Consider the following 16,871-nt stretch of genomic DNA (forward strand, 5'->3'; position numbering starts at 1 on the left):
GTCTCAGCTCACATATGCTTTGGTGTATCTTGTCTGGACATGGCTTCAGCTTCCACAATGAAGCACTGTGACATACTATTTTGTAATTCAATTCTAATGCTACCAGATTCAAGTGTTCTCCAAGCTTTACAGATGTGTATACACTTCTGCAATTACTGCAAAGACAATGCTGCAAGAACACTAAGCTAGTAACCTATTTTAACCATGTGTATGCTGCATAAAGAAATACCGTACTTCCTACTAATTCATTTTTGTCCACATTTATTTATGAGTAAAACAAACAGCAAACATTACAGCAAAGGGGACATTCAGGCCCAGATTTGAAAAAAAAAATAAAAAAGAAAACAGATGCCTGGATAGATTCTGAATTTAGGCACCTCAAGATATCTGACAAAGTACACAAAAATAAGTGAAAGTCACGAGCGTCTCAAACTTCGTTAAGTGCATTTCAGTATTTATTTAGATGTTTAAGCTCTCGCACTAGATTTTACAAGCTGGTGAACACTGGCAAAATTATTTCTCCCACAGAACTATAACCACACATTCCCAAGACAGTATAAATATATGGTTGAACTAACATTAATACACATCACCATTTTATCAATTACATAATAAAACAAATTATCAAGTATCCAAATATTAAGTTACGCAGCTTGAAAGGCATACAAAATATTACAGAGGTCTGCCCAAGTCATAGCAGAAACTCAAGGAGGAAAAATGAAAAGAAAAAAAATAAATCACACTTTGAACAAAGCAATAGTTGGTAAACAACTTTCAATAGGTACAGTAAAAGAAACTACAAGATTTTTCAGAAATTTTCTGATTAAGAATTTTTAGCTACAATAACAAAGCATTTCTACATTTTAAAAAAATATTTACTAAAGTAAAGGGCATATTCTATACTTCCTGCACAAGACAAAGGCAACATTTTACTAGAAATATTAAATAGCCCCTCCCAACCTTTTCAGGCCCTCTGTTAAGTTGCACATGAAGTGCCAACATTAATTTTAATGTAAGGCTTTTTGTCTGGAGACATTAAAGACTTGTGTGCTTCTGTACAATTTAAAAGATTTTCTACATGAGTAACGAGAGAGTAATGATTTGTAAAATGGAGAAGTTCAGATAACAGAAGAGTACAGACACTGGGGTAAAAAGTCGTTATAATTCATAGTATTAAAAAGACAGACTGTGCAAATTCTGATAATTCTAGTGCGATTGTGGGAGACAAAACATACAGTGAGCAGGCAAGGCTACCTTAGAGGTCATATTCTTCAATATTGAAATGACTGTAGAAAAAAGATAGTAAGGTCCAGATAAGCTGGTAGTTCTCACATCATCAGAACTATGCTCATTTATAAAGAAAAACACGTAGCTGATATGCTGGGTATTTTGGCACCTAATCTCTCTACAGATTGATTTATTTTAGTACCCCAATTTTTAGTATTTAAAACTAGGTGGGTAAGACTCAATGGCATGACTAAAGGATATTTGAACTGGTAATTAATGAACAAGGAGCCAGCTTGGGAACAGGGTACAGCAAAAACATTTACCTGGTCTCCAAACAGTTGGATATTTATCTAAACATAGAAGTTGCATTTCTACTAAGCCTTTAGCCTACTGAATACTCCTAAGGAAGCTTCCTTTACTAGTGAAAAAAAATCAGACTCATGTCTTTGGCATGCAGTCTGCTTAATTCTAGTTTCCATCCTTTACTTCCAAAGAAGTACTACAGGCTATTGAGCTTTACTGAATACAACAATTATTTCGGTGACCATTGGAGTCTTTAAAGCGCAGGCGCATCTTGGGGCGGTATTTCTCCAAGTACAGAAGTTGCTTGCTGTTAAAAGCTCCACGCCGCTTCCTAGGCAGAGGAAACAAATATTTTAAACACAACATTAATCTACAGCTCAGCAAAACAATACTCAACAAAAATATCTGTAGGTCACTTGGAAAAAAACCCACCACCGTTAAGTCAAGACTGTTACCAAAATAAGCATAGTTAAGTCGAGACTGTTACCAAAATAAGCACAGTTAAACAGTTTAGCACCAGGCAAGTTGGTAGTAGCCTCCTTTCACAAATACCTCACTGGACCACATGCTCAAAGGAGTATCTAGCATTTTAGACAGCACGTTAGCCTGTTATACACAACCCAAAGATCTTCTATTAGTATCTTTAAAAAGAACTTCAAAAGAAAGCTATAGAGGAATAAGGTGGTTGTCTTAAGAAAGCTGAAGCTGTTCAGCATCTGAAAATAATTACAAAGAATACTACAGTATTAGGAAAGTACATAAGCTTTGTAACTCCCCTTAACTAGAAGTTGGACAGAAATTGAGCACTCTTGGTTCTCTCAAGCCAGAATGGGTACAAATGGTGTGTGAATGGGTAAGTATTTTCCTGAGAGTTTGGAATACGTACCAGGCTTCCTACTCCTCACTTTATATACACCAGCCTGTTAAGATGAGCAAGCTGAACTTAATTCTTTAAAAGGCTTGGCAGTTATGCAGGAAGTATTTTGGTATTGTTATTATGTGTGCAGCTTCTTTTAAATACAACTGAAATCTGCAACATTAAGGCATTGCTCTCATCCAACTTCCATATGTTTATAAAAATCCACAGAAATATTTTTCTTTGATACACTATCAGAGAAGACTAGGAAGGACCACAGATGTGAATGTTAGCTCTATCTAGTACACAGAACCTAAATTTCAAAGATATTCTGCCCCTCACAGGTACAAATAATAAAGAGAACCCCACAGATCTAACTGACAGTCAATGGAGTTTTGATTGTGTGAGGTTATTTTCTTAAAAGAAAAAAAACAAACAAAACACCACAAACACTTTATCAATGAATTACCATTTCTAATTTCCTCAGAGCAGAAAACACCCATCCCAAAAAGCCAAGTCCTACAACACTCACTATGTGCAGAACATGTGGTTAAAAAGTTCAGGAGTACTGAACTCAGATTACAAGACCAGAACAGCATTCAGAATTTCCTTTAGTGCCCAAAGATATACCAACGTGTTAAACCTTGGTAACAGTGAGGTGTTAGTCTCATACTTACTGTCTTATGAACTGCACTGCATCTTCATATTTCATTCCACATTCTATCAGTGCAAGAGCAACTAAGACTGGAGCTCTGGTTTAAAAAAAAATAATAAAAAAAAAATCAAGTTTAGCATTTGCCAACACATATTTGGAAAAGTTTATTTTCCCCAGCTCTCTTGTGTCCCGTGTATCTGATGCTTCTTCCCTGGGGATGCAACAAGACAGGCAGAAGGCATTTCTACATTGCCAGAGCCATTTCGCCATCTGTTCTCAAGCTACCCATCCTCATTAACAAAGAGGTTTAAATTATCTCTGGTCAACCTTAGCTTCTTCATCTGACTTCAGACACAGAAGAGGAATATACAAGTAATCTTTACCCATTTGTTTCAAGGCCAATTGATTCTGGGGAAAAGATGCATGTAGGTTTCTACTCCCATAAACACGAATCCTTAGAAGCAGTCAGGACCCCATAGCAGCAATCAGAGGAGGGGTTAGGTTCAACAAGAACTGACAGGCCCTACAACTAGTGTCACAAGTTTTGGGAAAAGATGCAGTCCACAGACTGCTACACACCCCTGAAGATTTCCTTGCTTACCACAGTATTATTAATCTGACAGAACAGTTTTCAGTTAGTAAATCATGACACAAATGAAACTCAAAATCTGTTTGCAATTTATGGCTCAAAAAATCAAAACAAAAACCCCACACCACACACTAGCAACAGAATTTTGCATCTAGTAGCAAGCTACAGTTACTAAAAAACAAATCCATTAGAAAAAAAGACCTAGCAGGATAAAAAAATATCAGAGACACTCATCAATATGCTTGGTACAACAATATACTTGTTTACCTCATTCAGCAGTTTTTGTGCAAGAGCTGTGATAATATCAACATCTGTTGACTAAAAGTTTTTTAAGTCTAATACATACAGACCACAGTTTCCTGACATCTGAACTACTTTAAGTGTGAAGTTACTCCAATACTGGGTATGTAATTATTTTACATTTGCCTTAAATGTTTGTATTAGATCTTAAGCTAGTCTGACCAGGGATTGCAACTCAACAGATCTTTACAACTTCACCCACCTTCCAAGACCAGCAACACAGTGTACAGCAATACAACAACCAGGTTCTTCACGAAATTTAACTTTAAGAAGGTTCAGCCAATCATCAACAATCTGGTTGGATGGTGGCGCACCGTCATCAAAGGGCCAGTCCTAGAATACACCATGACATACAAATACATGAAGATAGAACTCTTTATGCTTACACAGTGTGTGCACACACAATGACAAGAGCTGACAGCCCAGGAAGCTACTCAAACTTACGGCTTTGCAACAGTATAATGTTAGCAACATCCTTTCAATACATTTTCATTGAGAAAATGACTTTGCTCAAAGACAGATTGTTTTTTCCTCATAAAGTATCTACACAGCTTTTGCTTTCACCAGCTGCTAGAATACATTTGTAGTTAGTAAGATGGTGTCAAAATAATATATTTGAGGTATGTGTGTCTGGGGGGGGGGTGGGGGGGGGGTGGGAGGAGGAGTTTGTTCTAATTTCTGTTTCTACGCTACTTACCAAAACCTGAATGCCTTCTTTTTCCACCGGAGCAGTATCATAAGTAGCTTCACACACTCTTACCACTGTGGTAACGCCGTATTTCTTAAGTTCCTAGACAGTGGCAAACAAACAAACCTGCTTTAAGCATAAACTGACTTCACTTACCATTTTATTTTCTCAATGAACTCATTCCAAAACTTTCATAAAGTAAACTCAGGCAAATGCTTGCCATCCTGAAGAACGCAGAAAGCTGAAATAACAGAAAACCTGTGTGCTAATGCCAGACACCTATCTGAAGATTAAGTTTTGTTACATTGGATCAGACTCTTTTATTTTAAAATCAGATAAATATTGGATTAAGTAAGTAGCCCATCTCCACAAGGCCATTTGTCTTACAGAAAAGGGAAGTTTCCCAGTTTGCACAGGTGCATACTTCACTAAAATTATTTCCAGTGAGGTTTAGATCTTTCCCTGCTCTACTTAAAACGACAGGTTCCCAAGACCTCTCACTGTTAAGAATCACAAGCACAGGACAATTAGTTATTCCAGTCCCAGAGTTATGATAACTACATTACAAAACTAACCTTTCCATTTTACTATTACACTCCATTTTAAAAAAAGCAATCACTAAATTCTCCTTGCAAGCTGTCTTTCACACTGTAAATGTCACCGTAATGACTAAAACGTAACTTAATCACACCCTTTCTAGCTAAGAGAGAATAAGGCAAACGTTCTCACAATTTAAAACTTAGTTTCTTGTAAACTATCCCACACTGAATGCAAATTAGAGGCATAATTCACCTAAAATCTTGCTAGCAGGACTGCATTACAAGCTCTGACCCTACCAGAAAATAACTTTAGAGGAACCTGTTGTTGGCATACGCGCACACACTTCTAACTGTGCACTTCTTAGCTCCAACATGATACATACAAGGCTTCGATGATGAACTCAGGTACTAGCAATATGTGCCAAGCCACATGGCTTTATTAAACAATTTCAGCATGTACCAAAACACTTAAAATAGCTTGACAGCAGCTCTAGATGCAGAGCAAACCTTCCATCATGAATTTCTGCTTGGGTAGACATTATGACACTCTTAAGCTACACTAGAGCCATGATCTGCAAACACTGAAGGGAGATAAAGCGTATTGCAACCCTCTCGTGTGTTCCTAAGGTTCTGATCCGATCTGAAGAATTCTGATTCTCATCTGAATAATTCTCTTTTGAAATCACTAAGCAATAGGCACGAGGAAATGTTACACTACTGTAGAAGAATTGAAGTGTTAGTTCCTACCACTAACAGATTTTTGTATTGTTCTACACAACTGCCAGGTAATTCCTGTTTTCAGACTTAAACAATGTACTTAATGTACAACATACTAGACAGCGTAATTATTTCTGAAGGAAAAGCAGTGAAATAGGTTTTTGTGAAGGCTAAAGTATATCAGAATAGATTTGCCTGTAGGTCTCTTTGAAGCGTGACATCAGTATTTAAAAAACTCACAATCAATATACAGTCTCAGTACCTCTTCATATGGCTTCCACAGCTGTTACCAACTAGTAAAGAAAGAAACTGTTCAGGCATTAAAATATACATCAGAAAGAATTCTGTCCTGGCCTTACCTCTATAAATTTGTTTAAGGTTGCGTTGGTTGGATTGTGTGTGATTAGGAATCTCATGTTCTTGTAGGTTATTTCCACAGGAGCTGGGCGGTTCATTCGGGCCATATTGACTTAGTTAAACATGCAACAAGATTATGAAAGGATTTTAAAAAAATCTAATATAGAAGTGATGTAGAGAAACTGAAGTCTACTTCACTATACTCCACGTGAAATTCTCAGTGCTTGGAAGTATGAAGTTGGGAGCAATGGGAAATGAAATGAACCTCCTAACAAGAAGCAGCAATTCTTCAATCCAGTAATACTGAGGCAAAAGAAAGGCAGTGCACTGAGGTTTACCCCATCCAGGTCTGAATTCTGTTGTTAAATGCTCTGCCAATTTCAATTCAATACTTCTTATCCTGGTCAACCACTCTTAGGGGGGCTTCTTGGTGGAGTAGTAATGAATTTCTACAGTTCACTTGTCTGCATAGAGGTCGTGCTGTGCCTGGCAGTAGTCTCCACTGCCCTTCAGAAACTCCATAAATGTGTGACCAAGAACACCACAGAACTGCTGTAAAGAGAAGAAGGGGGAAAAAGCGCAATGAGTACAGGTGATACAAGGTTATTTTGAAGACACTAAGCGTTATAAAATTAAAACAAAAAAAAAGCATGACTAATCAGTTTCACAAGGTTAACTTTTTAAAAGAATTTAAAAAAAGCTTTTTTAAGAATCCTGTGGCCTTTCTTCACAATTATTACTTTGAAATAAATATATTTGCACAATACAAAGTTTCCACATAGGGCTGCTTCAACACCAGAACCATTCTAAAAATACAAATTCGAATGTGCTAAGCACCAACATTTAAGAACTCCACATAAAGCACAGCTTTTCCAGGATACCCATACAACTGTATTTTTCATTCTGAATTGAGACACATCACAACACCTACTAAAGTTACACAATCTTAAGTAGTCCCGTAAAGGCAAGGATGAGATTCCTTGAATATTCCAGATGAGCATTCACATGATTTCTAGTGTTTAATAAAACTACTGGTCTCTACCTAGATGCAGAATCACTTGTCTAAGGCTAAAGACTTACTGTGTTTCTGCATCTAGGTAGAGACCAGTAGTTTTATTAAACACCATGACTTAATATACCTTAATAGCAGTAACAATCTAGCTAAAAAAAAAAAAAAAAATACATGGGCAAGTTTATCCAATGATTTATTCCTGCCCAGCTGTGTGCTAGTTTGCTATGGTTACATATAAAAGTACTGGAAGATGCACAACCAGAAAGTTGATAGCTGACAAGCTGCTCAGAGTTGTGTGTTGATTTGCAGACGTTGCCATGCAAATGAACCATAAATACATGCTCTGATGTGCTGCAGAATTTTACAGCAGGAGTTAGTTTCGTGCCCAGTCAGAATACCAGTGCTGTTAATGATACCCACCTATAGAACAGACAGCAAGAAGAGAGAAGTTTCCTAAAAGATAGGTACAAGCTGAAGCAAACACCTATTAAATATACTTGGGTACCAGAGAGAAACATCACTGATCCTACAACTATTTTGCAGGAAAAAAATAAATTACTTACATTGTCCAGTCAATTGCAAACACTGTAAGGAAATCACTTACTTCTATGCTCAAACAGAATACTGCCCAAGACATTTAGAGACTGTATTTCAGCGCTCTACACCCAAACCTTCACAAAGAACAAGCCTGTGCTGAAAAGCTTCCCAACCATGAGGAAGTAAAATCAGAAGAATGGGTCCTAAAGACACCATGCAGCTAAGTCATGGTAGCTACCTGCTATCTAGGACTTGGAACCAGACAAAGACTCCATTTCCATACGCTAAGACTACAGTGAGTCTATCTAATAAGGACTAGTATCCAGTTGAAGTCACAGCAGTTCAATTGTCTTAATTGTGGAGGGCTTTAAGAGGTATACAACCATAGAATAGTTTGGGTTGGCCTTTAAAAGTCATCTAGGTATCTTAGTGGTATAGGTATTCCTAAAGTTAACTACAATCTAAAGAAATGCAACCTTTGTTTGTGTTGTAGACATGGCTTTGCTCCATTCACAAGTCCAAAGAAGAGAAAGTTCAGTAACAGAGTAGTAGTAATAGAGGAGACAAAAACAATTACAAGAGATTGGACTGTCACAGATGGTTAGAGCTTCATCACACAGTGTTGCAAAGGACCTATAGAAAAAGCAGACAAAACACCTCCAGGCATCCTTTTCATGTTTTCAGACAGCTTCCTGGTAAGAAGTTTTAAGGATGCAGCTTAATCACAGGCATGGTTTGCAAAAAAACCCCACCCATAAACCAGCCAGGCTCAAAAGCGGACCAGTGTTGACCCAGAACAGGACAATCAGCAATAGTCACACAGCACCTCTGGGAATCACATTTAAGAGAAAAAAAACGTTATCAGCCACTTTTTGCCACCAGAGAAGGGAGTGAGAAGATGTAAGAAACTGTGCAGGCACCAAGGTCAGGGAAGGGGAGGAGGTACTCCAGGCACCAGAGAAAAATACTCCTGTGCAGACCCTGGAGAAAGACACTCACGCTGGAGCAGGTTTGCTGGGCAGGGGGCTCATGACTCCATGGCAGACCAGGCTGGACCAGTCTGGACCTGAGAGACATTCTATGGTCCTATGACTGCACCCCATAGCAGTGACCCACACAGGGGGAGCTGGTGAAAAGCTGAAACCCTGTAGGAAAAGGTTCACATTGGAGAAGTTCATGGAGGACTGTCTCCTGTGGGTGGGACCCCACGGGGCAGCCCCCAGCTAAGAAGGAAAACAACTCATGAGGAGCTGACAAACCCCCATTCCCTGCCCCTTCCCATGCCACAGTGTGTGTGTGTGTGTGGTGCATATGGATAGAAGAAGGGAGCAAAATCATGATTAAAATGAAGTCTGTTAAGAAGGGAGGGGTTGGGGGAAGTGATTTAAGATCTGGTCGCACTTCTCATTATCCGACTCTGGTGTCACTGGGTGTGCAGTGTAGTGTAATAAATTAGAGAGTTTTCTTTCCTTTATTCTGTGTTCAGTCTCCTTTGCCTGTCAAGCTGATTGCAGAATGATCTCTCCCTGTCCTTATCTTCACTTCTAAGCCTCTCAATATATATTTTCTCCCTGGCCCAGTTGAAAAGGGGAGTGATAAGAGTGGCTTTGGTGGGCGTCTGGCCTCCAGCCATGGTCAAACCACCACAGCCAGTTACTTGCAAAAGAGCTTTTTCAGTTTTTATTTGTGATAACTTGAGGGACAATGAGAACTCTACATATAATAAATATGAAAAAGGAGTAAGAAGGGATTATCTGAAGACAAAAGCCCACAGAATAACAGAGACTAGGAGAATTCAGACTCAGAACTCCTTCAGGGATCACCAACTGACACACTAGCCATGTCCTAGCAGGAAGAGATAGGTGTGCATTAAAAAGACTCCTAAGACCAGACCTAGGGAACACCTAAAATAGTGTCTAGGAAAAAAAAAAGACACAAAGACAGTATTTAAAGTCACTTTCAATTAGTTTAAGAAGCAGAACAGCAAAAAAGGACAGGACAGCTTTAAGCAGATACAGCTGCAGCACAAGGTCTTGTGCCACTTTTCACGTGTGCTGGCGTATCTGATGTTTATCTCTTAAGGCTGTTAAGAGGAATCACAGCCAGACCTTTTCCCTCACTGAGGATGAGGGAGTGGAGACTGTCAGAAACAGGCATGCACAAGGAGATAGAATGGGGTCACTAGGGTAAAGACCTTTTAATGTGCAAGAGGAAGGTTTTGGGAGAGATAACGTGGAGTAATTAGAAACAATAAGCTTCGTAACACTTAATAAACTGCCCCCCACACTGGTAGGAAACAAGAAGTACTTGAGATTCAGACGGCCCTTCGTACGCAACCAGGAGTATTCACTATGATACCAGACAAACTCATCATGGGACTAAGGAGGAGGGCAAGCAACAAAACATTACTTAAGTAATAAATCCCACTTTTTAAATGCAGTTTGTTAATCACATTTAGAAACAGTTCCAAATTTCATACAAAGTTGAAGCAAGTGCATTACACAATGTTAGGTTTGAGTTCTGTGTAATTAACCCCTACAAACGAATTCATTTCATTAATACTGATTTACCAGTTAGCAATTAGACACACCAGCACCTTACTAATTCACACAACTAAGGACCTAGCGAAGCATGCACTACAGTTTCACTGTTTGCCTTGGCAACTGCTGCTGCCACATCACAAAGGAGCAAAGCTCAGGTTTCCCTTTGATGTGCGTGTCGTGACTTTGTGATCACCATTGCCAGCCTGACAGTTCCACATTCGGACAGAGTCCTTAAGGCAGCACCACACTGCACTATCCTAGGACTGCTCTGACAGCCTAGTTTAGTTCTGTTCTGGGAGTCAAATGAAAATTAAAGACAAGCAGTACGTTGGCATGCTGTACAGTGCAGCCAGCACATAAGGCTTCAACCATATTCAGCATAAAAACCTGGAAGATAGAAATCAGCTATAAAAATAGCGTTGCAGTAACTAAGACCACCTTGGGCTTAGGGGGAACTGAAATGACATAAGCAACTTGAGAAGCTTGGAAATACAGCTTTAAAATTTCACTGTCTCAGACAGATAATTATTGGATAGGTAAGCTATGAAAGAAGACAAGACAGGGTAATGAAAGCGTAAGGCTGTCTATGTCAAACTCAAATGGATAAGTTTCTTTATCAGAACAACACAATGTAGCTATTTGTACCATCAAGATGAGTACTCCAGCACATTCTCTTCAATTTATACCTCAGCTTTTCTTGAGGAAAACTAACAGTGAAGGGGTTTGGAAACAGAAGCAACAGTTTCTATCAGTAACAGAAACCAAACAAAATTTAGACTGTTGGACCCATCAAAATAAACTTGTAAACCAAACCTAAACTTCATACTCCAGGACCACCTACCTATTAAGGGAATGTATCCTGTCCAATATAGGATAATGTTAATTATAACTTTATGATCTACTACCTACCTTTTGCTAAGAGAAGTTAGAGGACAGCTTAATCAAGAAAGAGGAAGACATGGTGAAAAGCTTTAATTCCTGTCCTTCTTTGGGACAGGAAGCTACAAATTATCTGTCTTCAGTGACAAGCAGATTCCCACGTATGTTAATTCCTCATCTGAAAATCACTCATGCCTGGTAAAAAACACTTATGAAAGTGATCTATTAGATTGTTACTCATACATGGAAAGCAGAGGGGTAGAAGGTTATCTATCCCAGGCTGCTGGCATTCTTGTTTACAACTCAGTAGCATCTTGAGATGCATGCTAACAAAAACCACTGGCTTACAGAGTTGCACAACACTTCACTCGACCTTGAGAGGATCTACAAAACGGTTCACAGCTGCTCAATCCACCTGCTCACAGACCAGAAACATTTACACCCAGAACCAACTACATGGTATCACATTCTCTGAAGTCAAGACCTGTCACATACTCACCTCCTGAAACCACAGGATCAAAACTAGAAAATTAAAATAAACTATGTTTCGTTACAATTTGAGAACATCTGCAAGTAAGTTCATTCTTCACACTTGCTACTTAACCAACAGCTGGTGAAGGACATGGGGACAAATACCAAATTTTTCTTACTACTCGAGGTCTAAGGAGACACCATTAATGCAGACAAGGAGGAGTAAGAGGGTAAAGGGTACAAACTACAGAGCCATTATGCCAGGTAAAGGACACCTGCCTGAGGTTTTGTTGACTAGATTCACCTCTTATCTACTGGGCACATGACTGTCTGCATTATGATATCCACAATGGTAACACTAACCCATTTTGGGCCAGAGAAAGCAACCCATGGCCCAAGAAAATACACTTATGCATCACAGACAGGAGATTCCAAAGGCTTATCATGAATTTGTTACAACATGCTCTCAGAAGGAAGGATGTTTTCTGTGGTTTAAGTATGCAGTTTAGGAGGAAGAAAAAAAAAATTATCTCAAAACTTCCTGTATAACAAGTCAATGCAACTTCCAGATATGATGAAACTAAGGCCATGTGACTGGTCTTCCTAGTGCTTTTACTTGGATCATGGAAAAAAACCAAACCAAACACCGAAATGCAAAAGAACCCTAAGCAGATATTGGGGAAAAGAAGGCAACACTGAAATAATTCCAGCCCTTTGTCTAATGTGTCCTCTTTATGAGTTTCTGAGAGCAAAGAGTCTCAAAAGGACTAAACCCTCTCACTTTAATAGCAAACTGCATAAATCCTGTCAACCTACTCAAACATGATTCTGTTGTATTTTAAGCAATATCATGAGAAATGTAGCATATACATGCAAAGTCAGTTTTTTCTGTATTTTTTGAGTCTAATAAAGGTATGAATGCTAATCGAGATGTTGCAGCCATGAAGAAAGCTGTAAGGAGTTAGACAAACTTTTAACACAATGGTACCTCTCGTATTGGTCTGACAGTTTCTGTTAGTTTGTGTTTGTTTTTTAAAATTTATTTTAAATATAAGGTAACAATTGCTACAAGTTTAGAATTCAGCAATATTTGGACATTCTTGTTCATCTTCAAGAGAAGTGATTGCTTACAGTCAGCCTACACCCTGGGACTGATCCAGCATTCTTACGTGGCATGTATTCTGTCAGAACAGGAAGGTTTCACAAGACAGAAGTTCTTAGATAAGGCTAAACTCTATTTATTCACTGCCTTACTGACACATTTAGTTTCGTTAAGACAGTGACATTCTTCTCCCTCGGCTCTGGCTGCATCTGTCACTCATTTTTCTTTCTCACTCTCACATTTCCTCCCATGGCCATGCGATTTCTTCCACATTTTTCCCCTGAAACAATTCTGTTCAAAATCCTTTGCTATTCCATCAATGGAATAATAAGAGCTGACATTTAAGTGTCGTCCTTAGATTTTTTTGATTTGACAGTTTTATGAGATTATAAGGAGACGGGGTTCATACTTCTGAGTCACCGCTTTGGAAAGACTCTGCGGATGCAGGTAGACATATTGGAAAGTTGTCTCCAGCAGCCACAAGAAACACCAGAACCACAAGATCCTTGTGCCACAAAGACTGTGCATTTGTCAGCTCATAATATTCGCTACCAAACAGCAACCAAAACCTGTGCATGCACACCACTAACCCTGCTTCTCCTGTTACTATATGACAGTGGCTTGATTCTGACAGTGCTCTGTCTTTTTTGCTTCTCTAATTTTGGAGGGGATACTACCACCAGCAAGCCTCACACCGTCTGTGCCCCAAGGCACGCGGTGCTCTGTGGTCACAGAATTTAGGCAGCACAGCACTGGGATTACTAGGGTTGCTTAAAAACACCCAGCAACAACCAGGCAAGCACACGAAGGAAACTAAGACTCCTGATGCTGAACTGTGATCCACCTCGAGAAGGAAATGCCTTCCTTGAAACGCCCGATGACAAGGCTTTAAAAGCAGGTCCTGTGAAGATGAAGGTACTGACTGCGTGCGTTAGGTGCTGAGCGGCAGCCTGTTACAGAACCATCCACCCCGGCGCCTACTTCAGCGATTCCTTTGCAGACATTTCCCCCCGCTGAGGAACCATCCAAAAGCCCAGCCTGAACACGGCCGGCTGCATACGTGAGTTCGGGCACACCCCACCTCTGCTGCAGAAAGCTCATTTCGAAAAGGATTCACGTCCTCGCCCTCAGCCGGCTCCGACTCCCCGCCCGAGACAAAGAAGCCATCGGCCGCTCTCGCCGCGGCGGCCGCGCACGTGGGGCCGGCGGCGGGGGGACGAGCGCCGGCCCCGCCAGCCGCCTGCCAGCCGCCAGCACCGCGGCCCGGCCGCCACTCCCCGCCCCCAGCCCCCGCGCTCCCCGCTGCACCACCTGCCTGGCGGGCGCGCACGGACAAGCCCCGGCTTGCCCAGAAAGCCCCGGGCTTTGGCCGCCCCCAGCGCGGCTCTACCCGCGGGGCGCCGGGCTCCCGGCCAGCCAGGTTCTCCCCGGCGAGGGGACGCTGCCCCGACCGTGACACCGCCCCGCGGGCCAGGCCGTCGCCCCAGTTGCGACGGTCACGGGTTTGCATCACGCTTCGATCAGGCTCCCGGCGCGGAGCCATCTTGTCCCCCGGAGCCGCCGCCCGGTCCCGGCCTCCCCCCGGCAGGGGGCTCTCGGCCCCGATCTGCCGGCCTGACACGGCCCAGGGGCGCGGAGGACCCGGCTGCTGGGGCGCTGCCCTTCCCGGCGGCCGCCCGTCCCGGCGCGACAGACACCGCCAGACAGACACCGGCGTGGGGGGAGAGGGGGGCCGGGCCGGCGGGTGGGTATGGCGGCAGCGAGGCTCACAAAACGGCTTTGTGCCCCGGCTGGGCCGCTCAGGGGCCGCGGAGAGGTCGCCTACTCCTCTCCCAGCAGACGATGGGAGAGTAGCACCGACAAGCAGGAGAGGGGCGCCGGGGGCCGGAGGAAAGCCGATCCAGCGCGGCTGCGGCGCAGCTCGGCTCTCCTGCGGCCCGCCCGAGAGGAGCCGCAGGCCAACGCTCCGAGAAGCAGCCCGGAGCCGGCGTGGCGCGGGCGACAGAACAAAGAGACAACATGGAGGAGACGGAGCGCGGGTGGGGGGGGGGGTAGAGGGGGTGGGGGTAAGAGTGGGGAAAAGGAGAGGCACGGGAGCCGGGCACAGGCAGGCAACCGGCGGTGCGGACGCCCTGACAGAGGGGCCAGGGTAGGCGGGCAGTGGCGGGGGACGCGGGCGGCACTCACAGGAATATGGTTACTCATTGAAGACTGTAGCCTGATCATACAGCCGGGGTGCGGGCGCCACCGCCGGGGGCAGGAGGAGCAGAACCAGGAGGAGGTGGAGGCGCTGGAGGCCGCGGAGCTGCCGGAGGGGGTTCGGCGGCGGAGCGAGGATGGACCATACAGCTGCGGCAGCGGGTGGCTCTGCGGGCTGGCGCGGAACGGTCGCGGCTGCACCAGGAGGGACACTCGGCGCCGCCTCCTGCACAAGCGCCCCAGGGCCCGCCCCTCGTTCACAAACGTCAGCGACGAGCGTCGCAACCACCCAATTAGAGGCGCCGCCAGCGCGTCCGGGACGGGAGCGTGTCTGCCTTGGGGGCGTGGCGCCGGCAGGCTGGGCGGGGGCGGGAGGGGGCCGAGAGGCGGAGGCAGCCGGCGAGAACCGGTTAGTGAATGAAGCGGGTGGCGGCGGGGCCGGGGAGGGGCGCGGCGCGGCGGGGGCAGAGCGGGACGCGCGGGCGGGCCCGAGGATCGCCTCCAGGGCCCGGGCTGGGGCCACGCTGCGCGGGAGCCCCACCCACATCACCCCACTCTGCCCCCCCCCCCCGGCCACTTCGCCGGGAAGCGCCTGGCGCGGCTTTGGGCTCCCTCGGGGCGGCCAGTTCTAGACTCTTCCCCGCGCCCACGGTTCGGGGTGTCCGGCTGCAGTCCTGCTGCCGCTCCGACCCACCGGCTGCGGCCGGCCTCTCCCTAGGGTGTAGGGGTGGGGGCGAGGGGAAGGCGGCAAGAGAGGGGCGGGTTGAGGGTCGGGACATGGTGCGGGGGGCAGTGGGCAGAGGCAGGCGGGAGTGCCGCTCCCGGCGAGGGCAGCCGGACGCGGGGTGGCGCGTTGCGGCCCTCCGGCGTCAGAAGCGGAGCGCGAAGTTGAGCGGCGGTGGAACAGCGTCGGCCCCGCACGCGATTCAATCCCCGCGCCCCTGCTGCGGCAAAGCCTCCTTAGCGAGTTTGGTGCCAACGGGCAACTCCTAGCGCGCGCTATCCGCCGATTACTCTGTGCTTTTAAGTCGAGATAAAATAATGAGTTCTGGTTTTACCAGTGGGAGGTCAGCCCAGTAGGCCAGGAGTAGTGTGGGAAACAACATGGACTCTCATAGCCTTGTCCTCGCTCTCGCTCCTAGGAAACGCCGTCTCCCAAGGCACAGGCGTTGCTGAAAGGCAGACAGACAGACAGACAGACAGACAGACATCTCGTGGGTGAAACCCGGCGAAGGGAAACACCGGTGGCATCGGTGCTGCCTGTAAAGGAGGGAGGCGTGGGAGTCAGTCCCCAGCCGGACACCGTCACCCTGGAAAACACCTTAATGTGGGTCAGCGCTAGCTTTATGAAATGACAGGCTATTTTTAGCTGCAGTAAGCCCGATACTGCTCTAGTTACGTTTAACTAGTTAAGCCTTTCTTCTGCATGTTATGTTATCGTTACTACAGAGATAACAAGAGTCTGCGGAAGTTGGTTGTGATCTAGAAAATAAACAGCTCAGCTCTGAACCTCAGCAATTTGTATCGCCTTGTGCGAAGGCACCGCTGGTTTGTGCTCTTCTGGTTTTGCGTAACCTGCAGAAACCGCGGTTTGCATGGAGGAGGCTTTTGTGGTAACCAGCACGAGAGAGGTGTTATCCAGAACAGGTCTGTATTACCTTCCACTCCACCTGGCTTCAGGTGGGTATGAGATAGCTTCTGACCAGGAGACATGACTCTGCTAGGATAATATATGCAGCTTGTCTGGGCTGTATTTATTTACATCTGCCTTTTCTTTTTGCTGACTGACTTGGGACGTGTCTGGTCAACTTGCAGCAGTTTCCACTTCTCCATGTAAAACTTATTGAAAATGTGCTCAGAATCCTATAAAATAAGATGATCCCAAGGATAACAGCTC

At 44.2% G+C, this 16,871-nt stretch overlaps 2 protein-coding genes across 2 annotated transcripts; both read right to left on the reverse strand.

The window, feature by feature from the left end:
- Window positions 1–437: 437 nt before the first annotated feature.
- On the reverse strand, window positions 438–6,366 carry PTP4A1 (protein tyrosine phosphatase 4A1). The gene is made up of 5 exons (XM_084262164.1): window positions 6,234–6,366; window positions 4,628–4,720; window positions 4,133–4,263; window positions 3,064–3,138; window positions 438–1,861 (listed from the first exon to the last, which is right to left on the reverse strand). Exons 1-5 carry the CDS (start codon window positions 6,336–6,338, stop codon window positions 1,744–1,746), a joined length of 522 nt encoding a protein of 173 aa, XP_084118290.1. The 5' UTR covers window positions 6,339–6,366; the 3' UTR covers window positions 438–1,743.
- Window positions 6,367–6,661: 295 nt separating this feature from the next.
- Window positions 6,662–15,111, reverse strand: LOC311190286 (uncharacterized protein). Its single transcript, XM_084262165.1, has 2 exons — window positions 14,963–15,111; window positions 6,662–6,783 (listed from the first exon to the last, which is right to left on the reverse strand). Exons 1-2 carry the CDS (start codon window positions 14,999–15,001, stop codon window positions 6,688–6,690), a joined length of 135 nt encoding a protein of 44 aa, XP_084118291.1. The 5' UTR covers window positions 15,002–15,111; the 3' UTR covers window positions 6,662–6,687.
- Between the last annotated feature and the right edge of the window lie 1,760 nt (window positions 15,112–16,871).

The sequence above is a fragment of the Gallinula chloropus genome (genome assembly GCF_964237585.1).
Source record: "Gallinula chloropus genome assembly, chromosome: 3".
NCBI classification, from domain to species: domain Eukaryota; kingdom Metazoa; phylum Chordata; class Aves; order Gruiformes; family Rallidae; genus Gallinula; species Gallinula chloropus.